The 26,681-nt window shown below is 39.8% G+C and overlaps 1 protein-coding gene and 1 long non-coding RNA gene across 2 annotated transcripts; one reads left to right on the top strand and one right to left on the bottom strand.

Annotated features, from left to right (window-relative positions):
* Positions 1-357: 357 nt before the first annotated feature.
* Positions 358-18,978, bottom strand: col1a1b (collagen, type I, alpha 1b). The gene is made up of 51 exons (XM_058406584.1): positions 18,759-18,978; positions 17,292-17,480; positions 16,863-16,885; positions 16,536-16,577; positions 15,852-15,944; positions 15,172-15,240; positions 14,567-14,611; positions 14,377-14,430; positions 14,170-14,223; positions 13,884-13,937; positions 13,609-13,662; positions 13,463-13,516; positions 13,295-13,339; positions 13,142-13,195; positions 12,698-12,742; positions 12,403-12,456; positions 11,915-12,013; positions 11,777-11,821; positions 11,190-11,288; positions 10,962-11,015; positions 10,763-10,870; positions 10,159-10,216; positions 9,866-9,960; positions 9,727-9,780; positions 9,456-9,554; positions 9,197-9,250; positions 9,033-9,086; positions 8,840-8,893; positions 8,656-8,709; positions 8,450-8,494; positions 8,258-8,356; positions 8,061-8,168; positions 7,301-7,408; positions 6,612-6,665; positions 5,687-5,740; positions 5,467-5,574; positions 5,311-5,364; positions 5,146-5,199; positions 4,839-5,000; positions 4,462-4,569; positions 4,238-4,345; positions 3,985-4,038; positions 3,693-3,800; positions 3,540-3,593; positions 3,339-3,446; positions 3,096-3,149; positions 2,872-2,979; positions 2,499-2,772; positions 2,167-2,357; positions 1,339-1,581; positions 358-1,003 (listed from the first exon to the last, which is right to left on the bottom strand). The coding sequence occupies exons 1-51, from the start codon at positions 18,838-18,840 to the stop codon at positions 857-859; spliced, it is 4,341 nt and encodes a 1,446-aa protein (XP_058262567.1). The 5' UTR covers positions 18,841-18,978; the 3' UTR covers positions 358-856.
* LOC131363744 (uncharacterized) lies at positions 17,369-26,396 on the top strand. Its single transcript, XR_009206371.1, has 3 exons — positions 17,369-17,507; positions 22,160-22,390; positions 25,480-26,396. It is a non-coding gene; the product is annotated as an uncharacterized LOC131363744 (long non-coding RNA).
* Positions 26,397-26,681: the final 285 nt, after the last annotated feature.

Here is a 26,681-nt window from a genome sequence, read left to right as displayed (position 1 = left end):
TCACATTGACAACAAGATGAAATAGCACCAAACAGGTCCCAAAAAGCACAAGACAGAAACCAAAAAAACCACATTTTTTTTGGTCAAACACATATACACCACAGTTAAGGACCTGGAGAGGAAAGTAGCACCTTTTCACAAATGTTACTCGTGATTTTAGTTTGTTAATGTTCTTTGTTTTTGTTTTTTTTGAGTGGTTATATGGCTATAACCTGCCTTAGTGTCCCCCAAACACCCATAGGTAACATGATTTGTTGTCCTGAGGTAGCCATTACAAGTTAGAGCCTAGAGCCTGTGTGACACAATGATGGGATGATGACATCTTTCCCCCTTTGGCTGGAAGAACAAGACACTTAATTGTCATTTTTCAGATTTATTCAACACCAGAAAATGGTACATTTGGTAGCACTTGTGTGTTTTTTCATTGTCCTTCTGCAGTGGCAAAATGAAAAAAAGGAAAAAACGGCAAAAAAAAGTCACCGGTCATTCTCATGCCCTTTGGGTTGTTTGCTCTTTCGTTGAATCTTTGAAGGGGGGGGTGATCTTACACTTTACTTTAAGTACAGGTATATATTATTTTCTTGTTGCCAAACGACTCAAAAAATTTCTCGCTAAGTGTCCATGATGTTGACGCTGATTGGCAATAGTGGTCCTCAAAAATTATTTTCTTAAAAAAAAAGAAAAGCAGAACGTCTCTCGAGATCACAACAAGCACCGTCCTCAAGGATGTTAAAGTGTAAGCACGTGGACTGATTGCAGCCGAATGAGTTTTTTTTTTTTAATGCATAGAAAAAGATTTGGAGATGATTGCTAGAAACAAAACAACAACATTTTTTTAATGTCCAGATTTATCTTTTTACAAGAAGCAGACAGGGCCAACTTCTATGCCGAATTCCTGATTGGGAGCACCAATGTCCATAGGAGCAATGTCAATGATGGGAAGACGAGATGTTTTCGTTGTTTGATATTCGATGACTGTCTTGCCCCAAGTGCCAGTGTGCGACTGTGGAGACAGAAAGGTGGAGATAGTCAATTAACATGAAGAGCCAGAACATCACAGGAGACATTGCATTTATGACAAGTCAAACTAGTAAATAAACCGAACAGCTAAAAGATATATAGAAAAGTAGGATGATGTAGATGGATGGTCTATTCCCTCCTTCACATTCTAGTTGTCAATATTAGCTAGAAAGCTCGAAAGGACAGAATCAAAAGAACAAATGAAAGGAAAATCTATAATAGTAACCGAAATAAACGAAAAACTTTCCAGCTCAGTGCGTCTGTGCCAAACGAGAAGCAATGTGAGACTGATGCTGAGAGAAAAGAGTGAGTTCTCACCGTGCAGCCGTCCTCGGTGACAGTATACGTGGAGCGGCTGTTGCCCTCGGCCCTGATCTCGGCATCGTTGGATCCCTGCAGGAGCAGAGCCTTCTTCAGGTTGCCTGAGGTCTCGTCCATGTAGGCAATGCTGTTCTTGCAGTGGTACGTGATGTTCTGAGATGCCTTGTTGGACATCAGGCGCATGAAGGTCATCTGGATGCTCACGTCCTCAGAGTCTGAGCCCTCGCTGCCGTACTGGAACTGTGGACAGAGAGCTAGGTTTAGTCCATTCATTTGGACAGCATGGGTTTAGTGTACAGCATTCAGGATGTATATAAGATGCGTCTGGAATTTGCTGCACTCGGGTTCGATGTCACCGTGAGGCCAGGTTACCAACATACCCTGATGCTCACCAACCAAACTTAGTATCCATTAGTTGAGATGGAGTCATATTGTTAGAGATAAAAGAGTGTACATATTTGAATTTCTCATTAGGAATACAATCTAAAGCAAAAATAATGATTACTGGTAAATTATTTATTACAACTTCACTGGGGCTTTAGTCCAGTGGATATATATATATATATATATATATATATATATATATATATATATATATATATATATATATATATATATTTTCGCTGCCTTCCATATTTCATCATTCACATGAAGGCACCTTGGAAGGTTGAACTATATAAAAACATTCGCTTTAAGTATAATTTGACGTCTTTAAATCTTTCAGACACATTTGTAATCTAGCCATTCTTCTTTCATTCCACTATTTCTCTCTATTCCTCTGCAGCCTTTTGCTTTAACATCTTCATCTACATCATCGTCCCCTACCTGGAAGCCATCAGGCATGGACTCGCCGAACCAGACGTGCTTCTTCTCACGGATGTTCTTGCTGATGTACCAGTTCTTCAGAGGAATGCCGGAACGAGTTGGGTTGACGCAGGTCTCGCCAGTCTCCATGTTGCAGAAGACCTTGATGGCATCCAGAGGAGATCCCTGGTTGGGATCCACCCAGTAGGGACCTTTAGCAATGAACAGAAGATTGTAGAGAAGAGTTGGAGACTGAAGAGGTTTTAACCGAGGTTAAAGTTCTTATTTAGAAGCTGGTTGTGTGCAAAATAACAATGATATTACTAAATTTCTCTAGATATTTCTGGATTTACCGCTCTTCCACTCGGGATGGCACATCCTGAGGTCACGGCACATGCGAGCTGGGTTTGTCTTGGTTCCCTCGGGGCTGCGGATGTTCTCGATCTTCTGGCTGATAGTCTTGAGGGAAGAGTCCACCTCAGCATCACGGTCTTGCACACTAGCCTCATCAGCCCTGTAGCCGTGGAATGGGTCAGCAGCCTTCTCAGGCTGGGGCATGATGGGGAATGGCTCACCAATGCCTGCAGGACCGGGAGGACCTGGGGGTCCGGGAAGACCAGGGGCACCCTATAAAAACAAAGGTGGGTCTTCAGGGGCTGCCGAAGGCAAAGACTAGATGCATAAAGGGAAGAGTGGGAAGAATTAAAAAGAGATTATGCCACTCACAGCAGGTCCCATCTCTCCAGAGCGTCCACGAGGTCCAGGAGGTCCAACAGGTCCAGGAATACCGTTCATGCCGTCTTTACCATGAGCACCAGAAGAACCAGCAGGTCCCTATAACAAGAATGGCAGTAGCAGTCAGCACTGAAATGACCAGCTAACTGGTCAATAATTATTTTCTCAGAATCTCTTTCTGAATTAAATGACAGATTTGGCAATCAAAGACTTACACGAGGTCCAGCAGGGCCAGTGGGTCCAGCAGGTCCTGCCTCACCAGGATGGCCCTAAAGGTGCACAAAATGATAAGAAATTTATTACTACATTTTTCAACCCCAAAGATTAACATATTGAATGAAAAATAACAGAGTACACATTGCATCTAAAATCTAGAAAAATTTCTCAGCAGGTTTGTTTAGCCTCTCTGCTTGGGCTGAGTGGCTCTTTTTCTCACTAGATTTGACACGGTCACTCACAGCAGGTCCAGGCAGTCCAGCCATGCCACTGAAGCCACGGTGTCCCTTCATGCCTCTCTCTCCAGTCTCTCCAGCCTCACCTTTGTCTCCACGAGGACCAGCAGGGCCCTAAAGATAGATATAAATATGTATGTATCAAAATACTTTTTCTGAGTAAAAGTCTATTTGATGTGCAAAAGATGGAAGCTTTGTTGCACTCACCACGGCACCACGTGCACCAGAAGGACCTGAAATACCGGCAGGACCAGCAGGACCCTAGAGAGAGAGAGAGAAACACATTAGAGTAAACTATGCACTCTTAACATTACATTAATATCAATATGTACAATGGATGTTCATTTAAAAGGAACTCACAGCCTCTCCACGATCTCCAGGCTTTCCAGATGCTCCAACAGGTCCAGGAGGTCCAGGGGGTCCAGGAGCTCCTGGAGCTCCAGGATGTCCAGACTCACCACGGTCTCCCTGAGGTAAACAGAAAAATTGCAAAAATTAAGAATTGGAACTGCTTTTTGATGCTTTACAGTGACTAATGCAGGACAACCATGACCTTTGAAATGTTTGTTATTTTAAAAGGAAGGGTATGATACAAGACTAGATGCAAGCTTTTGCAGAAAGAAAATTCTGCTGCAAAAACAATATAATTCACCTTGGGGCCAGTTGCACCATCACGACCAGGGGCACCATCATGACCAGTGCTACCCTGTAACGGTAAGCAGGAAAAGGAAGTTAATTTAATTAAATAATATCACTTTGCCAACACACAAACCAGACTGTTCCATATATTAGAGTACAAAATAAGGCTGCTCCAATGCTAGCTGTTTTTTCATGTTTTTGCAGCTACCGGTGTATTTCTATTAATGGTACATGAATGTGCAAATCTATAAAGGTGGTTTTCTTACCTCACGGCCAGCCTCACCAGGACCTCCGCTCAGACCAGGGGGTCCCATTGGGCCAGGTGGTCCACGCTCACCTACTGCACCAGTAGGTCCCTGTTTACCTGGCTCTCCCTAAATGGAGGATGCACAAGAATTAGACTTGTGGTATGTCGTGATTAGAAAATAACTGAAACCCAATATTTAAAGTGGCTAATGTAAGCTATACTCTTAGTTAGCTCCAGACTCACAGATGGGCCAGAAGGACCTGGAATGCCTCTCTCTCCTCTTTGTCCAGGGCTACCAGCAATACCACCACCTCCATTTATACCCTGAGGTCCAGGGGCACCAGGGGCACCCTAAAGAAGAAACAAATCAAATGGTATTAAACCTTGTTATACTGTGTGGACAGAGGATGAGAATATTTCATTTCTTAACTAATGAAGCTGCAAAGTTTATAATTTGTTAAAATAATTTGTTCCCCACAATGGTACAAGTTAAAAAGTTTTTTTTAACTTAAAAGTGCCTGAGGGATAAAATGCTTCTTTGGGTCTACTGTCAATGTTTACTGTTACAAAATATTTCATCTAATTCAAACTGAACAGATGAGAGTGAGGGAGTTACATACGGAAGGTCCGTCAGCACCGGTAGAACCTCTCTCTCCGGGAGGTCCTGGGGCTCCAGCAGCACCAACCTCACCAGGGCGACCAGCTGCTCCCTTCTCACCACGGGCACCACGCTGTCCTTCTTTACCAGCTGAGCCAACGGGACCAGGAGGTCCAGCAATGCCCTAGGAAGAAGAGATCCATGAGCAGATGAGAAATGTCCATTTTTCAGCTAATATGCTACAAGCTTATAATAATGCCTTCTCGGGAAGGGACTACAGGTATGACCACACTGAGAATGATGATGGTGATTGTGATGAAGTAACTTACAGAAGGGCCGGGAGGTCCAACTCGACCAGCAGCACCAGGGAATCCAGTGGCACCCTATAAAAAATAAAGACACACTCTGCCAATGACTTATCTGTATAACACTTGTTAGCAACTAAGCAATTTATATATGACAATATAGTCAGGTGTTAAAAAAAAGAAGCTTACAGGAGGTCCAGCACCACCACGAGCACCTTTGGATCCAGTAGGACCAGATGGACCCTGGATAAAGAGAAGAGAAACATTTATATACATTTCTCCATTTGTGTTTGTGCATTTATCTGGTTACACACATGCTTATAATATCAGCTGTCGACTCAGTACCTGAGGTCCGGCAGCACCGACAGGTCCGGGAGGTCCAGGAGGTCCAGCATCACCTTTAGGTCCAGAGTCACCATGCTCACCCTTGGCTCCAGGCTGACCAGCTGCACCCTATGTCAGGGTAAAAAGCAAAAACTTGTATTTCTATCTCTATACTGGGTATTAACTGAAATATAATTGACCATATTTCTTATTTAATTAGAGAGAATGTTAGAACACTCACAGGAGGTCCAGCAAATCCAGCAGGTCCAGGAAGTCCGGGCTCACCACGGTCACCCTGGGTTAGAGATAATGATATGATTACTATCAGCATAAGCTAGCTAAGAAATTTAAAAAAGGGAGGAATTGTTAAGGGAAGATCTGTTATGATATGGTATGTATAATTGTATGTATCATTTTTATGGCCAGAAGTATGTGGACACCTGACCATCACATCTGCATGTGGTTCTTCCCCAAACTGTTGCCACAAAGCTGGAAGCACACGATTGTATAGAATTTCTCTGTGTGCTGTAGCATGACAGAGCCCCTGTGCACAAAACTCCATGGTGCCATGGTGTGTTAAGGGTGGAGTAAAAAAACTCGAGTGTCCTGCACAGATCCCTGACACTGACTCAACCCTGCTGAACACCTTCGGAATGAACTGGAACACCGACTGAACCCCAGACTTTCTCACACTTACATACAGTGTCTGATCTCACTACCGCTCTTGTAGCTAAATGATCATAAATCCCCACAGCACCAACATGTAGCTCATACGCCTGTGATGGTCAACTTTTTGGACCTACTGAATGTGTCCAGCATTTCCAATTCTATTTATTTAAGCCAGATGTCACAAAAGTCAGTGTCTATCCTGAAACATTCATGAACGAAGCTCCTACATCCCTGCCCAAATAATGAACCATCTGTCAAGATGTCTGGATTTGGATCTTGAGATAAAACCAAGATCAACCTAACATGTCTGCTGAGCATGGTGGGATGTTAATTGCTGGAATGTTTCTTGCCAGTATGGAAAATCGTCTGCACTTGTTATGTTTCTCCACCCAGTTTTTCCTGTTGTTCCTTCCTCTTATATCATGTGTTAATTCATGGTGTGATAATTCATATTGAAAACATTTGTAGATGTGCGTGACATTTGTAGAATAACTCACAGGGCCACCACGAGGTCCAGTAGATCCAGCGGGTCCTACAGGTCCAGGCTCACCCTGCAGCAAGACAGGACATGCATCTTATTTCCATATTCCATATTGTCACTTTATTTCAGTATATATTTGGTTATATATATATATATTATATATATTATTTTATTTTATTTTTATATTATTTTTAACAATCTGTTTTTTTATATGGCAAGAACAGTAGTAAGGAAAATTCATTACATGTCATTGCACTTGACTGTTGATATGACATGATAATCACACACACACACACACTACAGGCAAAATGAACAAATTCTGTCTTGTCAAAATAGAAATGGGAGCAGAAAATGCTATAAAATGTGATTAAGATGATTGCACTGTAGATCTGAAATAAAAATGTATTGTAGTTTGTATTGTATTGAAATGGTTTAAAATGTGATGCATTAACTCTGAATTCAATTATCATGATGTGGTCATGGTCGTGCATGTAGTGGGGATTATCTGGATCTGTTTAATATTGTGCTTTGAAATAATATTGTCCTATAAATTAAAATGGGATGGAATGGGCTTAGTGACCTTGACAAGTAACAATCAAATACTCAAAATCAAATATTTTAATAATCCTAATATACATATAGTGGTTTCTAACTGGTGTGTATCTTCAACTAAACAAAAAAAGGAAACCATTTAGCTTTGCTAACCTTTTCTCCAGAAGCACCAGAAGGTCCAGGGGCACCAATGGCACCAGTCAAACCACGCAGACCATCCTTACCAGGAGCACCATCAGGTCCCTTAGGTCCAGCGTCTCCCTATCAATGGAAGTCATCATCATCAGTCATTCTACAATCTCAAGTGAAAGGCTAAATAATTATTGTTACAGATTTCATTCTAACATTTTAATTTAAATTTTCAAATCTATCTATCTATCTATCTATCTATCTATCTATCTATCTATCTATCTATCTATCTATCTATCTATCTATCTATCTATCTATCTATCTATCTATCTATCTATCCTAAATTAGGGCTTGGTGATATGATTAATATGGTGGGAAGATAAATGTTTTTATATGTCAATATACTGTGTGTACTTCTGTAATTGTTTTTATCATTGTAAACTGATCAAATGTTAATCTCTTGTCATTGATCCTTTATATTTTTTGCATTTCTTTTTCTCTTTTTCAGTGCTACACGGCATCACCACAGATTTAAAATCCATTTAAATATTGATATAATACAGCTGATTTTAAACTCAGCTCCCTGCATTCGTAAACCATAATTATGGCTGGATACAAGTAACTTAACTTAGCTTAACAGAATAGAACAACAGGCGCTACTCTGGAATTTGAGACATTCCTTGTCATGTGTCTATTCTTGTCATGGATGTAGCTGTCCCTTCCAATTAAAAAGCTTTTTAGCTCAAGAGTAGGATAATATGAAAAGGTGATATTCAGTGCTCACTCTTTCTCCTCTTGTGCCTGGAAGTCCGCTAGAGCCACGCTCTCCGGGCATTCCCTGTGGACCAGCACCACCCACACCACCAGGAGCTCCAGCAGCACCAGCATCTCCCTAAACACATACACATACACATATTCTTCCCCAGATGTATTCAGAATATATTCCAGTTTTATTTGAAGCTACAAGCTATGCAAACCTACCCTAGCACCATCGTTACCAGGAGATCCATTAGAGCCACGAGGGCCAGTGGGGCCAGCAGGGCCTGGGGCACCACGCTCACCTGGAAGACCTCTATCACCCTAAGGTAAAAGGATTTACATTTTAACACCAAATATTGCTAGAAGGTTCTTAATAATTGTCTAGAAGGAAAATGTGACAACACTGATACTTACTCTGGGTCCAGAAGGTCCATGAACACCAACTTCACCAGGCAAACCCTACTCACAGAAACAGACAGTATTAAGATTTAATACTAGGATAGTGTAAGGTAATCCACTGGTTGTCTATGCTAGCTCTATACTTAACAGAAACACAAGAACTTAACAGATAAAAGGTCTTACATTATAATTCAAGGATATTACATTTCCACCACACTCACCTGATCACCAGCCTTGCCAGTCTCACCAGTGGCACCCTGAGGTCCAGGAAGACCCTGTGAAAGTAATAAAAACATAACAGTGACTGATTATGCCTATTTTTAATCGAAAACTTTATTAATAAAAACATTTCAGTAATGATACTAACACATAAGAGCATGTTCTGGTATGCAGGTCAACACTTACCTGGAATCCAGGAGATCCAATAGGTCCTTGCTCTCCTTTCTCTCCAGCAGGTCCCTATAACAGGAAACATTGGAAACGATCAGAATAGAGAATTTTTTTTAATTGAATTGTTAGATAATGTGTAAGATTTAAAAAAAAAATTCAATAAAAATTTAATACAATTTTTAAAATATCATCTCTATGATCAACATACAGCAGGTCCACTAGGTCCAGGAGCACCAACATCACCATCTTTTCCAGGGGCACCCTTTAAAAGATCAATTAAAGTTTATATTGACTTCAAAATGTCAAATGGTATGAAAAGCAATCTGATAAAAATTTTCTCAGGTAAACAAGGGAAGGCAAAAGAGTACACACCACAGCACCAACGGGTCCCTCGACTCCTCTCTCACCAGATTTACCAGGCTCACCCTACAAGACAATAAAACCAAAATTATTTCTCAGGATTTTTTTTTTAGCTTCACATCAGTTTGCAGACTGCTACAAATTTACTAACTGCAAATGAAACATAACTCAATGAGTTAGCCAGAATGCAGTTCACTAATTTTATCATTTATATTAGACAAGAACTAGGATGATGATGGTTTAGTGTGATGGTTGTTTTCTCTTTCCGTACATCAGCCCCCTTAGGTCCAGGGAATCCCATCACACCAGGAAGACCACGAGATCCAGCAGGGCCGGGAGGTCCAGAAGCACCATCCTGACCAGAAGCACCCTGTAAAAGAATCAACAATGCTCAATTTCTGTGGAAACAACCCAGCACCAAGTGTGTATGAAATATTACGCACTGCCCTGTATGACAAGTAGTTAATATTTTCTTTAGATGAGTACCATGAGTAATGTTACATTCAAATAATGTATTGTATTAATTTGTGAACTTGACTTACAGCAGGTCCAGCTTTGCCATCAGGTCCAGGGGCACCAGGAGCACCAGTCACACCCTTAATAGGAGACATAGGACTGTAAGATTAGACTAGAAATGTAGAAATAATCATCAAGATGGAAAAAATAGGACAAGCATCATGCCTTGGATCCAGGAAGTCCAGGCTCTCCAGGTCGGCCAGACTCTCCAGTGGCTCCCTGAGGTCCAGCAGGTCCGTTGGGTCCAAGCTCACCAGGGGCTCCCTGTAATACAAGAAAAAACATACTTATAGATATCTATTTTTATACTCCCTTGACTTATGTGCAACGCTGTGTAATCCAGCACCATGGACAGCTCTACAGACTCACATGTGTTCTACAGTGCAGGAATGATGATTTATCACTTATCATTAATAAGTGACTGATAAATTAATGGTGAATTATGTATTTTAAAAGACTTGCCTTGGGGCCTGGGGCACCTTCAGTTCCAGGGAAACCACGGTTGCCAGGGGCACCCTGTTTGAAGACAAAAAAAATATTAATAAGAAGAATAAGAAGAATATAGAAGGAAAGATTTAAAGGATTGTGTATGCAATTTTTTACTCTGTTTATATTTATGTATATGCATTAAAATTTTTTTGGGAGTAGTGGTTTAGTTAAAATTGTTCCAATCGAAGGATGGTTAAAGAGTTTTGAATATTAACTGTAAATGTTTAGATATAAATTAGGCTTGTTGGAACACCATTGTGATTTTTTTGGGTCAAACAAGTTCAAAGGTTAAGGTTTATGCTTAGTGACATTTACTTATGAGCTGAGGTTTTACCAGTAGTCAACATGAACGTGTTGATGTTCTTCTCTGAGAACCTTTGGGTGTTTGATGTTAAATTAAAGCAGACACACTGGCTCCATAATGTACATGAGGAGGACTGCACTAGCTTTGATTTTGGTTGTTGTATCATATGCAAAAAAACAAAATTTAGGCCTGTCTTCACATTCCCTTTGTGTTTCTGTCACAAATAAGTCCTGATTATTTCTGAAGGATCTGTCTTGTGTTAAACTTACACGAGCTCCAGGAGGTCCAAGAGGTCCAGGACCGCCAGGCTCACCACGAGCTCCTCTCTTTCCCTCATCACCAGGAGCTCCAGCAAGACCCTGAGGTCCAGTTGGTCCCTGTATAACAGAAAGGTAGCAAATCAGATCAACACTTTTAGATGCCATCAGCTATCATGTACATCTCTTGGTAAACGTTAAGCATACTCACAGGCTCTCCCTTAGGACCAGGCTCTCCTTTGGCTCCAGGGGCACCAGTATCACCCTGTGATCAGCAAAAATATCAGAAACGTTTAATATTTTCTAATATGAAATGATAAATATGCTAATCATACCCATGAATGTTTAGAGGGTTATAAAATCAGGATCTCTGAATTAGCTTGATTTAAACATCACTTTGGCTAGACTAGTTAGTTTGTTTGGACAAATGCGTACGTACATTGAGACCCTTAGGTCCACCAGCGCCGGCAGGTCCAGCGGGTCCAGCAGGTCCACGAGTACCAGGGAAACCAGGAGCACCAGTAATACCAGCAGAACCCTACAAATATTCAGAGAAATAAGAAGCGAATTTTTATCGAAGGATCCAGGAAACATTCTTGACATGATATGACAACTGTCTAACCAAATCATGGTTTTCTTTTGTTAAACCAAGCTGCTTTCACCTTAACAAACACACTAACAGGTCTATATAAGACTTATAATGACTTATAGCACTGTAGCATTAATGCTCTTCTAGTAGACACTTCAAAAATCATCCTTAAAGCAATCTGCTCATTTTTTTTCTTCTGTTTTCTTCTGGGATTTTAGTCTTCTGTTGTTGTTAATCTGGTTTAAACTAATTCTAACCTATTTCCCGAGATGTTTTGCATCAGGACCATCATTAAAGATGACAGAGATTTTTAGATCATTTAAATCATTAACAATTTAAAGATCATTTAAGATTTAACTTCAGTATGTATGTATAGTAATACTTAAAGATTGCTCTATTGTAATGTCTAATCATAATGATATAAATATATTACTTACAGGAGAACCCTTGGCACCAGGGCTGCCATCATTACCAGGAGGACCCTAAGAAAGAAGCAGAAGAGAAAAGTTTAGACTCAAATCTGTTCATTAGAATTAAACAAACAAACAAACAAATAAGCAAACATATTCACTCACAGAGGGTCCAGCAGCGCCAGCAGGTCCAGGGTTACCAGGCTCACCACGGGCTCCCTGAGGTCCCTCAGAGCCACGGCCTCCAGCAGGGCCAGTCTCTCCCTGCACAGGGGGATGAGGTTAATGTAGATGCCCTTTCTCTGTGATCCAAATGAAACCATGCTAAATATGTTTACTTCCTACATAATTGCAGCTGATATGAGGGACTGGCCAGCTTCAAATGCCCTTTTCATGTGAGGTCAAGCTAAGGGTAAATAAGCTAATCTATGAGAATTTAATACAATTGGAACAAAGTTTATGTGTAACATTCTACCTTTCCCCAAAAAATGACTAAAAAGTGTCACAAAAATAAAAAAATTAAAGTATAATTCTGCTTAAATTAATACTACAGAATCAGGAGAATAAATACATCAAATGTGTACTATAATGATGATGATTATATTGTGTGTGTGTGTGTGTGTGTGTGTGTGTTGGAGAGGCTTAAGCCTTACCTTAGCTCCAGCAGAACCAGGGAATCCAGGAGGACCAGCAGGGCCAGTGGGTCCCTAAAAGAGAAAATCCAATCAAAGAAAAACCTTATATTCAACTTCCACCAAAACTCTCCTTTAACTCACTCAAGTTTTAAACCTTTCTATTCTTCATGTGAGCTTACAGAAGTGTTAAGCTACCACGAATAACATAATCCACCATCAAAGGTTAATATTTATATTCGTACTTATAAGACAGTGTTTTATTATTCAGTATTTCTGTTGTATTTAATGAGATTGATACTTAAGTAACACTTACAGGAGGTCCAGCAGGGCCAGAGTTGCCATCGTTACCACGAGCGCCCTACAGCAAGCAAACAGGACAGAAATATATCAGTTCATCTGTATTACCTGCCAGATTAGGCAATAAAACCCTTAGTTTGAGGTGAAATATCTGGATTAAAAGTCCTGTCCCTTCAGATTTAGGAATACAGTACACTACATTCATTTCTGAGCTCTAAGCATTACTCAGCATTGTAGATTATCACCGTAATATAACTACAGTTTTTTAATATGATGTCTTATCCTCTAATTTCTTATTATTTATACACATTTTGATGCTGTGCATAATGTGAATATTATTGTTGTACAACAGGTTGATGTTATGCAGTTTAAATGGAAGCGTAAACAATACATGAGGCTTTTTTATAACATTAAAAATCCTTTCTATAAGGGCTTTATTGACCATGACCAAGACACTTACAGCAGGTCCAGCAGATCCAGGGCGACCTCTCTCACCAGGCAGACCACGAGGGCCCTAAAAAATAAGCAGGACAAAAACGTCTTTAGGTCTTTGAAACTGGCAAATATTTCTGTTTAAAAGAAAAAAAACAAAAACTAAAACTAGTAAACTTACCATAACACCAGCAACGCCATTCTCACCAGGTGAACCAGGCTCTCCCTGCAAATACACACAATTCATTTTAATTCTATAGAAATAAATCAAACAGTGATTTAAAGAGATTCAATTATAACATTTTATCTATGTCTTAAATGTTCATAAAGTTTAAAAGGAGAATCGTACCTTAGGTCCAGCAGGGCCAGAATCTCCCTTAGCTCCATCTAGACCAGGGAAACCCTAAAAATGGGTAAAAGGATAAAAAAGAGGTCACAAAAAGGATTTAAAGATGAATTCAGAGGGATTTCATGCACTTTATGCATCATACTCACTCTGTGTCCCTTGATGCCGGGAAGTCCAGGGGTTCCTGGGAAACCACGAGCTCCCTGTGTGTGTGTGAGAGAGAGAGGGAGACAGAGAGAGACATGAGACTTTGGTTAATATAAACTAAATGCTCAAAATGTTTAATTTCCCCTAAAGATCAAGCTAAATGTTCCTACTAAAACGATCCTTTATTTCAAAACGTACAGAATAGAATTTTGGGTTTTGATTGATTTGTGAACATTCATCTTCACACAAAATGAAGAGGAAAAATAAAGATGCAGACCTGAGCACCAGCAGCTCCACGCTCACCGGGGCGACCAGATTTGCCAGCCTCACCCTGAAAAAAACAGAAAAAAATGTTTCATATTCAAGTGAGATGTCAAAGAGCAGAAGAAACACACTGGATATATTTACATAAACTCTGAAGTTAACACTATTTCCTGTTCTTCATCATCTTCTTTATCTACTCTTTTCTTTATATCAGTAAATGGAAATCTTAATTGCAGTGTTGGACAGAGAATTCTGTAGTGTGTGTGTATGTGTGTGTGTGTGTGTGTGTATGGACTCACATCATCTCCGTTCTTTCCAGTAGGACCAATGGGACCACGAGGACCCATGGGACCCTGAGGACAATAAAATCAGAAGAAGTATGAAAAACGTGTTTAGATATTCTTTATGTATGTAGATGTCTGATTCTAACTGAAAGGTTCCAATGTTTATGGAAAGGAAGTGACATCACCAGTGCAAGGTGGTGCTGGAGTGGTGTGAATACTCACAGGAGAGCCAGGCTCACCAGGTTCGCCTGGAGGGCCAGTGAATCCTTGGGGACCCTGAGAAAATGTAAGAGGAGAGAAAATGATCAGACTTTGCTCCACTGGCTGCAGATCTATTCTTTATAATGGTCTCAGTGTACTTTTTAGGATTTGTTGATTTCAAATAGATGCTTAAAAAAAATAAACCACTTACAGGAGTACCTGAAGGTCCAGGAGGTCCACGGGGTCCCATTGGGCCCTGAAGGAGAGACAGAGAGAGAGAGAAAAACAATTAGGTGTGTGATGCATTTATCAGTGTGTAATGATGAAAAGACTGATGTGTTCATGCATAATTCTATAGTAAGGTTCATCTACCAAGAGTCACAATATACAAGAGATCAGCATATGGAAGAGAAGAGAAGAGAAGAGAAGTGAGAAGAAGAAAGGAGAAGAGAAGAGAAAAACAGAGGAGAAGAGAAATGAGAAGAAGAAAGGAGAAGTGAGGAGAAGTGAGGAGAAGAGAAGAGAAGAGAAGAGAAGAAGAAAGGAGAAGAAGAAAGAGAAAAAAGGAAAAGAGAAGAGACAGGAAGAGAAGAGAAGAGAAGTGAGAAGAAGAAAGGAGAAGAGAAGAGAAGAAGAAAGAAGAGAAGAGAAAAACAGAGGAGAAGAGAAATGAGAAGAAGAAAGGAGAAGTGAGGAGAAGAGAAGAGAAGAGAAGAGAAGAGAAGAGAAGAGAAGAGAAGAGAAGAGAAGAGAAGAGAAGAGAAGAGAAGAGAAGAGAAGAGAAGAGAAGAGAAGAGAAGAGAAGAATCATCGTACTGGTGGTCCAGGAACAGATATGCCGCTGGATTTCTCACTACCGTAAGAGAGCTGGGGCAGGTTGTATTGCTAAAAACAAAGAAGTCAAAGTTAAACACAATAATCATTCATCCATCACTCCTTTAATAAACCTCTCTTTAAATCTCTCCCTTCCAATCACTAAACTAAAAGGATTACAGACACCCCCCCCCCCAGAATCAGCATCACTGTTCTTAAGACTGCTCTCATATTCACAGCTTTCTCGAGTTAAAGTTTGTTCTCATGGTCACATGGTCACGTGTGTGTCCGATGCTCGGGCATTTAAAACGTAAAAGAGTTAAAGCTGCTGTCCATCACACTGGTGCTGATTTACAGGGACATCAGGGGTAATGTTGGCTCTTGATCTGACAACAACAATCATTTTAAAATAATTACTGGATCTCATTTAGATCATTAAATCTAAACATAAATTCTGGTGTAAACCTTTCACTAACAACTGAGATGAATTTCTATTTTCCTGAATAAATGATTTTCCCACGATTCCCACACGACGTCTTTCCCACTGAACGGATGCAGTAGTCTGAACATGTGACAGTAATATCAGTGAGAAGTTGGTCTTCGAGCCTCACAGTGTCTTAAACATGTATGGATTTGCTTTCCACAGCATTGTCTTTACAATTTGTGTAAAGTGATCTACTCACTACCCCAAGACCAGGGGGTCCAGGAGGGCCAGGAGGTCCAGGAAGTCCGTTCTCTCCGGGAATGCCATCGTTACCAGGATATCCAGGGAGACCCTGTCAAACCAAAGCACTGTTTATATCAGATGTAGATTAACAGCCTCAGTTTAATCACAGGTCATAGAAAAGGATGAAATTAAATTGAAAAAGAATCAGAAATTACATTTCTATATAAAAAATTATATAATTATTGATGTAATAATATTATGTTTAAATGTTATAAACATGTTATAGAAAGTTATAAAGCATGAATAAACTACATCTGGAAAATACACAACATTCATTTAAAAACGTTGAAGTTTGACGTCCGATGTTAATGTGGCAGAGGTCAAAGTTCACGCGGGTCAAATGGTCAAAAGGTTAGCGAATTAGCCTCTGTTTTGTCAGCAGAGGATCTGTATCATTACTCAAATGAACCTAGAGAACATGTATGCTTTATAGAAAACAACTGATTCCTGTGTTTGAAATCTGTGTATGAAATATGTTTGAAACACATGGCAAAAGGCTTGGATCATTTAACACAAAATAGTATTTTAAAGTAAAAAATATTTCCAAAAACACATCCACCATGGCTGGCTGAAATAAATGCAACCTTAAAGCGACACGAGGAAGACGAAAGGAAGACGTGAAGAGGGAAATGGTGCTTACCGGTTCACCCTTAGGTCCACGGTCACCCTTGGCTCCATTAGGCTAAAATACACACACACACACACACACACATATATATATATATATATATTTATAATTATACCTGTAATATTCTTTTTTTAGAAGCAATATCATATATATGGATGGTTTATGTAAACAATATATTTTTCTTTTTGTCTTCAAGTTGGTGTTATATTTATTATTTTAGGTTTATCATTTGTACACAATGTCCTTCACATGAATATTCATTTTTATACACAAATAAAAAGTATATATAGTTATATGACTCAGGTATGTGTTTGAGAATAATCTGGAATTGTTACTGACCCCATTAACTGGTAATTCGGTGCCTGGGAAATGAAATCAAAATCAAAATTAGTGATTTTCCTGATTTTTTTTGGATGCATATTGTCTAACTTTATGTTTTTCTTTATTATAACTGCCCCAAGATAAGGGATGAAATCTCTATGATCATGAAAAAAATGTAACGATCATGAACTGTGAGCCCTTTCACAAGATCAATAAGTGCCAAATTCTGATCATTCCGAACGCAATCTTAATCCAGCGTGTGAAAATAGATCCGCAGTAGTGCCCTCCCAGACCGTGCACCTTTCCAGCAGGACGGCCATCGGATGAGAGACACTTCACTTGCTTTTTATATTTCCGAGCTCAGGTAAAGAGGCAAGTCTGCTAGAGGGCGACATAAAAACTAGCACGTCTGCAAGCGAGTGAATGGTGATGTGGCAAATAATATACCGTCGATGCAAATAGGGCAGCATTCGCCGTCGGGGATTTCTGGGTTGGCGCAGTCCGTTATGTCCTCGCAGATCACCTCGTCGCACATGACACTGCCGCTGTCGCACACGCAAATCCGGCATGGCTCAGGTTTCCACACGTCCTTGTCATTGTACGACTGGCCGTCTAATGTGCAGCTACTGAAAAAGCCTACGAAGGAAAGACCGAGAGGAACGCGTGAGTTATGAGCATTTCATTCGGTTCCTCATTGATTCCTGACATTATGAATTATTCCACCTCTATGAAACTTTAGCATTTCAGTTACGCACGTCTCTGTGTTCATGGTAGATTGAACACATAATAAATTTTTGGTGGTTATCGTGTCTATATGTTAATTATTATTCATCTCTAAAACCCAGATGTCATTTCTAAACAAATATACAGCTTTCCCATTAATCATATTTAACGATTTAGACATTTTCAATGCTTTTATTTGTCCTCCCCAGTCATGCACGCTGACACTGTAGACATAGAAATGGCTTGGAAATGAACAAACAGAACTGTCTATATCACAGCAATATGGTATATATATATAATACATAATATACATGTTTTGACTGAAACATTCATTTTTTTTAATTGAATTGTAAATAAGTGCTGTACTTTAAATCACTTTTAATGCCATGAGTTTTCTTTTTGAGTTTTCATTTTTTGAGGTCCACAGAAGTCTACTTCAGAAAAACAAAAACAAAAAAAAAAACCAACCCAAAATATTTAAGGAAAAACCGACCGATTTTATTCAGTGGGCGTGTCCTAATCACTGAACCTAATACGCCCCCTGAAAAAAAAAACCCGCCTTCGTGCAATACCCAATCCGGCCACATGGTGCCGCCATTGCTTCACATTAGTCACAACAGAATTTCAACGCCCAGACTACATCATCGATTAAACCCTATTAACTTGTCTCACGACATTACAGAGGAGAGACATCACTGATTTTTTTTTCATCGACGTCAACTTTTCTTTTTTCATTTTATTTTTAACAATCGAATTAAATTTCTTCTTGTTTTTTTTGCGCAGAATAGTCTCGGTTTGATTGAGACTTCCACCTGATTAGCGCTCCAAACTTGTCCAGATGTTCCACATCTGTCTCACGCTCCATGAAATTCGCCCTCTCTGTCGGGCAAAATAACGAAGAATTTCCGTTTGCAAAAGACAAAAAAAACCCCAAATCGCTAAATTGAGTGCAGCTTCTTGTGTGTTTTGTTTTTTGTCCTCCTCCTCCTCAGTTGGTACAAGAATTAAGAACTGGAGCTGTGCGCGAGCCCAGCTGCAGCAAACTTGTAAAGGCACGCGCTCTCACACAACAAAACACTCAACCCGTTGTTTTCAAACCCAAGCTTTATAGGAAACACGTTTTCCAACATTTTTGGTTTTTAATCGTCTCCTTTTGTCAAAAAAAAAAAAAAAAAAGGTCAGGGTACTCACTGTCATCCTCGCCCTGTCCTCTTGCCACGAGAACGGCGGCCGCGAGCAACAGCCCTAACCGAATATCCACAAAGCTGAACATGTCTAAATATTAGACATGTAGACTCTTTGAGGCGAGAGTGTTGTGTCTTTAGTTCCCGCAGGCGCCGATCATACACGTCGAGGTTATAACTCCAAACCCAGACCCCAACACACACACACACACTCCCTACTGCCCAAACACACACCTCATCCCGGCTTTTATATTGCCAGTACTGTTAGGGAGGTGCTCGACATCCTCAACATGTTCAACACACACACACACACACACACACACACACAGAGAGAGAGAGAGAGAGAGAGAGAGAGAGAGAGAGAGAGACCGACCCTCCTTCGCCAAGAAAGAATAAAACCATGTCTAGAGAACTCAATTGTAGGACAACGTGGAAGTTTTGAGTGGTTTTGAGTGATGAGGTGGAAGATTCTTACACGGATTTAACATGGCGTGGATGAACACATCATCTGCATCTTCATGTTATGTTACACAAACCAACACTGGATGCACACTGACACGGAAATCTATTCCATATACATGCTTTATTTTTATTGTTGCATTAGATTTTTTCTTTGGAAAACAATTCATTTTGCTTTCATATCTCACAAGCTTATTTTCTGTTGGCTTTACTTTCAAATCAGCATTGAACCATGCTGTTAAAAGATTGGGTGTCATTACACACAACTTGTGTTTAAGGTGGATTTATTTAATCCACGACTTTCTACTGATTGAAGCAGTTGTCGACCCTGCTATTTGCTTGCTGATGATTGTTTTCATGGAAAAGGGTGGTCCGAATAGCAGAAATCGGGCTGATGCAGAGTTGGCTTAATGAAAAGTTGTAATAAAGGATTCTCACAGACATGCATTTTTGTGTTATGTTTGACATTTTAACAATAGCAGAAATGTTTCAGAAAGGCATCTACAAGAATCATCTTCCTTCTCTTTATTACAGCATTTCATTTGGTCTGCTGACAAAACTTATGGTTCATTCAAGAAATATGAATATGGATGCAAATAAATTCTATTTGAAAATAACATTTTAGTGACTTGAAGAGTTTATGTTAGATATGTAACATGTGAGAATATGTTACGTGTCTGTGTGTGTGTGTGTGTGTTTGAGAGAGAGAGAGAGAGAGACTTGGCATTATTTGAAAGTATGCGTTGTGTCATGGACACGTTGCAAGTTCCGAGCCTGATGAGAAGCTTTCATACAGTATCGTGTGCTGTCTTTGATTAGTCACTGTCAGTCGTACTAACTGAAGAATAATGTTGGAGAGTCTAATTGAACCTCTGAAGAGCACAGGGATGAACATTCGAGGGTTAAGGTCACTGTCAAAGGGTCTTCCAAAGGGTCTACTTCCAGACATGGTGTGATATGAACCTGCATGCTACAGACAGATAGATAGATAGATAGATAGATAGATAGATAGATAGATAGATAGATAGATAGATAGATAGATAGATAGATAGACAGACAGGCAGATAGATAGATAGATAGATAGATAGATAGATAGATAGATAGATAGATAGATAGATAGAGATAGACAGACAGACAGACAGACAGATGGGTAGATAGATAGATATTCACTCACAACGTTGAATTCACTCATAATGTTGTTGTAATATCCACACTTCACACATTAAAACTGATCAAAATTCATATATATATATATATATATATATATATATATATATATATATATATATATATATATATATTTAATTCACATAATTTATAATTATTCATAAAAAAAAATCTATGTAAACAGAAGTACTACACAACTCAGGTGTCTCAGAAATAACCTTGTAAATTGACTATTGGTAAATATTTCCTGCTTTGTACTGTAAGTAATATTTACAGCATTATTGCGATCATGTTTATTTACAGTAAGGCGACATTTCACTGTAATTTTAAAGGACTGCATGTTCATAAGAACATATAACTGCTGCGCCAATCACAGCTGGAATTTTACTGCATTAAAGAGTTGTGTAATGAAACACACACACTAATAATAACATACAAAGAAATGTTATAAAGGAAGAAAAAGCTCGGAAAGAACTCCAGTGATCGTTATTGCCTGTGGTGAGTGTTTGTGGCTAGTTTTGCTCACGCTAGCGTGAAGACTACCATTAGTGCATTATTAGGGTTTAATTAGCTTGAGCGATAAAAAAATTGATGCAGTCACATGCAAAAAATACAATCAGCACTGTCTGCATATAGTGTAAGAACTTACTGTGTCTTAGTCCTGAATATCTAAAGGAAAAAAGAAAAAATAGGAAGGAACTGAAGCGTCTATTTTAAATACGTCAACCTGACGTGTGATTGTTGATCTGTAAAAAGTGGAAATAAGTCTGAGAACTGAGCCTCACGTCATGTACAGATTCTGATTTGCACAGGAGATAAACTCGATTAGATGATGAGAAAATGACAGATGGGAATTATTAGGAAGTTATAGTAAACTTCAGGCATGTTTTTTCCTCACCGACAATTGTTTCATAATTCTATTTAGCTACACATCTGTACTACTACTTCATGCCAGTACTATTTCACGAGGAGGGTCCATGATGATCAGTAAGAATATGCAAAGGGTTCATGGTTAAAAAAAACCCTATTAAGAATCACTGATCAACTGTTTTTAGTCTCCTAGCTTTCTCTAAAACAACTAAGCTTTGTTATAAGTAAAAATAATAGACTGTATGATTGTTACAGAAGCTATACAATACAGTAAGTGTATAATATAAATCCAGATATAAATATTTTCCTGGTACGGTGTTTTATCACAGATCTGATTCTTTATATCGTGGTAGATTTGGCCGTAGAGTTCAGTATATCCAAGCTGAAAACGCACCCCAACACTCCAGAATGCTCTTCTTCTTTCATTCATCAGATGTTTCCTACGCTCAGAACCCAAACCCCTTTAAGCAGCCGCACATTAGTGAGTTTTCTCCATGCACATTGTGTCCAGATTCCTAACCGGTTCTGCTTTTCATTTCGTTCTGGTAATAGAAACGAATGCTCATGGATTTTATTTGGTGCATTTCGCTGTTTATTTTCACCTGGTTTTGAGAGAAAACCTGGTTCTGTATTCACAAGCAAAACCTTGTTTCTGTGTAAGCAACCTGAACAGAAGTTTGTAGAATAGCTTTGGAACAAGGACAAGAACACTTCGAGAACAATGCAAGATTAAGATATAATTCATTTCATCGAAGGTGCTGATATTCAGTATGTGCTCTATATACTGTACTGTGAGTAAGCATGGAACACCAGGAACTTGTTCACCTTTTTGTGAGATCTTTTGAATCTAGAAAATGTGGATGTCTTTTATGTGGAAGAGGGCAACTAATTGAGTTGTTGTTCTTCTTTCAGCTGCTCCCTGTTTGGTGTCGCCACAGCAGATCATTTAGTCCGTGTGTGGCGCAGGTTTTACACCGGATGCCCTTCCCGACGCAACCCTCCCATTTAATCCGGGCTTGGGACCAGCACTGAGAGTTAACTCTTTAGAAGCTGGGTTAGCTCCCTGCCCGGGAATCAAACCCAGGCCGCGGCAATGAGAGCACGGGACCCTACCACTGGACCGCCAGGAGGCTAACCAACTAAGTGGGTAATCATGATTTAAAGTAGGGGAACACAAAGAGGAACCAGACCTATGTAGAAGCTGAGAACAGACTACAAGGAGGGGTGGGGTAGCTTAGCAGTTAAGGTGTTGGACTACTAATCAGAAGGTTCTCAGTTTATATCCTACGTTCATCAAGCTGCTACTGCTGGACCCCTGAGCAAGGCCCTTATCCTTCAATTGTGTAAAATGTATGTTGCTCTACGTAAAGGTTTCTGCTAAATGCCAGAAATGTCAGTGTACAAGACGTTGGTGTGAGTGAGCCAGCTTGTGACATTTAATCTTAGTAGAAAAGTTATATCCCTTTTTTAAGCCATTAGTTCCTTAGTAGTTTTATTTAACTTTTGTGAATAGAACCAAACAGTTTTAATAAAAAAAATGCAAAAACAAAAGAAAAAGAAGAGTCTATTTTCTGAAAGTTTCCAAAAGAACAAACACATTCCCCTTGGTTTAATTCAGTTGAGCTTAAATCCGGCTTTCCCAAAACCATTCTCCTTCTTTGATGTGCATTATGGCTTAAATGAAAGTGGTGTGGTGACTGAAGCATGCTATCATTCGGCTACTACTGTTCTCTAACATGCACCAGCTCTTTCACGGGGATGTGGGATTTAATAAGGTTACTCTGGTCAGAAAAGATATTACATTGCTTACACTTCACCAACTTCAGTGTTTCCACTGAGGTATCACCAGGTGTGTATTAGTACTAGTGAGCCAGCATTGAAGTTTAAAAGGAGTTTTTTACGAAATATATTCAGCAATGGAGTTTCTCACTGTTTCTCTCTGTTGCCACAGTATGCAAGACTAACACAGAACAGGTCATATCATTAACTGCCCTGCCTGTTGCCCCTCCCCCGCTCATAAACAAAACGTTCATGGAGTGAGCATGGGGCAGCATGATTTCTTCCCCTGTGGTTCTCTGTTAGCGCTTCCCAGTGCAGTTCCTATTTTTTTTTAATTCAGTTTTATTTGTAAAACACTGGACAATAGACATTCTATCCAATTTTAGAATAAAAGTTTTCATTTATATTTATCCCTAATGACTGGAGACTGTATATCGTCAAGTGCATTTGTGTAACCAGGAGCTTTTACTGGTAGGTGCAACAGGGATGTGGTGGCTCAGTGGGCAAGTTACTGGGTCATTGATCAGAAGGTTGGGGTTCAAGTCTCCAAACTGCCATGCTATCAACTTTGGGCCCTTGAGCAAGGCCCTTAACCCCTCCTGCTTCAAGGGCACTGTATCATAGCTGCCCCTGTGCTCTGACCACAACTTCCTCGGCTGGGATACGTGAAGAAAAGTATTCCACTGTGCTGTAATTTATGTGGAGATTATGCACTCGTATATCCAAGGACCATGGGCATGAATATATGCTGCTGGGTTATTGACTTGCTGACACGATAAATATGATCACACTTTACTGACTCAGGAAATGGCATGAATATAACTAGAAAGAGATTTAAAATTCCTTTTTTTTGTGAGGATCAGTTACGCCTACCCCCAAATCACATCCAGTATTTACTACCAGACAGCACGCAGAAGTAGCAGCATAAACATTTTCATATGCATTTGTCCGACTGTCAGGGTTTAGTATCTCTGAAGGAAGTGGAAATGTGGAAATACAGTAGAGACTCGCCCGGGTTTAAATAGAACTTGCAATTTTCTGTGCTTTTTGTCCGTGCAGGAGCCGCAGTAATGTGGGGCTTTGTGGTTTGTGTCTGGGAGAATTCAGACCAGTGGTTAGGGTGGACACATGTTGGACCGGTGCACCATGAAAAAGGCAAGCTCACTAGTGTTTTAGGGATAGGGCTCCTGAATGCTGTTACCCAGCCATGAAAATGCACAGAATGTATGGAAATGGAAATGGAATAGTGGGTAATATAGTAATATAGTAAAATATTATTACAAGCAGTCAGAGTAACCGTATTCATTTGATATATAAGTGTGAAAAAGATATGACAATACTACTACTACTACTATTACTTCTACTGCTACTAACAATAATAATAATGCACACATAACCTTCATAATTACCATTTTCAGATTCTCCAAATGTGGTGTCATTACTTCTATGTTGGTGCAGTAGGTTGAAGTTACACTGTCCTGGAGTTTTAGGAGTTTTGCACAGACTTCATGTGTCTATGTGGCTTTCACCTCCTAAAAAATGCTGATAGGTGGCTTAAGTATGATAAACTGCCCTTAGGTGTTAACAAGTGTGTGTGTGTGTGTGTGTGTGGTAGCATGCAACATACTGGCATCCCAGTAAAGGTTGAACCGGAGGAGGCTCCCAATCCACTGCCACCCTGACCACAATAAACCAGCAAGTAATTTTCATTGATTGGAATTCCTCCAAAAGGACTAAGATAGTATTATACAATGTATTTAGCATTCAATCTGGTCATGCTAGAAACCTCAGGTGCTAGCTCTGCCACATAACCTCTTCCCGTCTCTCAGCAATGTCCTGGTTTTATCTCAGTTGTACCAGATGACTAGGTGCGGCTCGTGCTCTGTTTTATGAGACTCCCTTTCAAATCCAGCAGCTGCACTGGTACCTACAATTACAGAAGTCTGAAACTCCCCCATTTTCCAATCCTGAAAGACGTAGAATTAAATGGAAAGTGTTGACTTTCATCACTAGCAAACAAGGTCTTTTTCTAGCCTGGGATAACGTGTCAGTGCTCCAGAATGGGCAAGCGCAGTCTAACGTGTTCAGTATTACACACCTGGTGACCAGACAAAACCCAGATGAAATATTAAGACCATACGAGCTTTAAGTGCTTCCATCCCATCCTTCAGGATACTCTGCTTTACAGGATATTTTCATTCCACAAAATTTGAAAGTATTTGATTTGCAATGATGTTTTGACATGCTCAGTCTTTGAGGATTAGTAAAAAGTTTTGAAACTGATAGAAAATCCCAGTGTTTAAAAACCTTCCATTTAGACAGAGGCAGATTTTTCTAAATTGAATTTTCAAAGCATTGTCTATTTCTAGAAGGCCTGCATTTGTTCCTAACATATTAAACACGGCAGATCTGGCTCTATTTGAATGTAATATGGCTTTCATTTTTGTCTACAGGGGTTAACTACCTGTAAAATGAACTGGGTTGGGAAAAATGCAAGCACTCCTCCTACCTGATATGGTAAGTGCAGTGATTATGTTGGCCTGAAGCTTTGAAAATTGAACATTCTTTCTGCACCCCCTCTGCTAGGCTTCGACCTCTTGGGTGTGTCTGTGAGGCAGACCTAGTTTATTCTTAGCAGGGCTTGATCTGCTTTGCTTGTAAAGTTTTAACATTTGCATGTGAATTCATTTACAATGGGAAAAATGTATTGGCCTGACTAATGTAGCATATAATAAAGCACAGAATTCATGAACATCAATCTTCTAGAGTCTTTTTTTGAGACACGTGGCAAACGTTGATGTCGCCCATGTTTTGACGTAGCGTCCTTCACGGTTGAGCAAATTTTACATAAATCATAAGATATCCACTATGCTTGACACAGAGCTAATAGATTCTTGTTGAAAATATTTCATGTTTGTAGTACTGAGAGAGTCTAGGGTTGCAAAGATTCCTCAGTCCCTGAGCATCTGGTGCTTCTTGCGTGTTTCTACTTGCAGATCAGGGAGAGAAGGCTTGCGCTGTTGCTGGAGAAATCCATGCCAAACCCACCCCCTCCCAAGCTTTTACTTTGTCCTTCCCCCTTTTTTCTTTTCTTCCTCTCTACTTCCCTTCTTGTTCCTGGGATTCTATCAATCACCGTATGGCTTCTTTATCTCTGCAAGGCTTGACTTACAGATACACTAAAGTACCTCAAGCAACTAAACTGTTTGGAAATTCCCTTAAAATACTGTACATTCCCTTACAATAACATACCATTTGCACTGGTCACTACTTATTTGTTGTATTGTAAACCATGAGTTGCAGACGTTCAGCTTGATGTGCGACTTTAAAGAGAGAGAGAGAGAGAGAGAGAGAGAGAGAGAGAGAGAGAGAGAGAAAAAAAGAGTAGTTGAACCTTGAGCTCTGTTGTCTGTCTGAAAATGTTCCCCGGTGAAGTAAGTAGAAAAATCTGTGCCTGACTAATGCTTTCCTGACATCACTCCAGCTTTTCCTGCATGAATGTTTGACTCAACATGGTAGACAGTGTTCCAGAATTTTGCTCTCTTGATTTTCCTCAAGATTCCTGCTAGATGCTCTTGCAGCATTAGTATTAACATATACATAAACAAAGGGCTTTTCCTTTGGGGGATTGAAATATTTAATACACCGACCCCTT

This window comes from Hemibagrus wyckioides, linkage group LG13 (genome assembly GCF_019097595.1).
Source record: "Hemibagrus wyckioides isolate EC202008001 linkage group LG13, SWU_Hwy_1.0, whole genome shotgun sequence".
Taxonomy (NCBI): domain Eukaryota; kingdom Metazoa; phylum Chordata; class Actinopteri; order Siluriformes; family Bagridae; genus Hemibagrus; species Hemibagrus wyckioides.
Note: the sequence above shows the minus strand (reverse complement) of the source record. Positions and strands in the feature narration are given on the sequence as shown.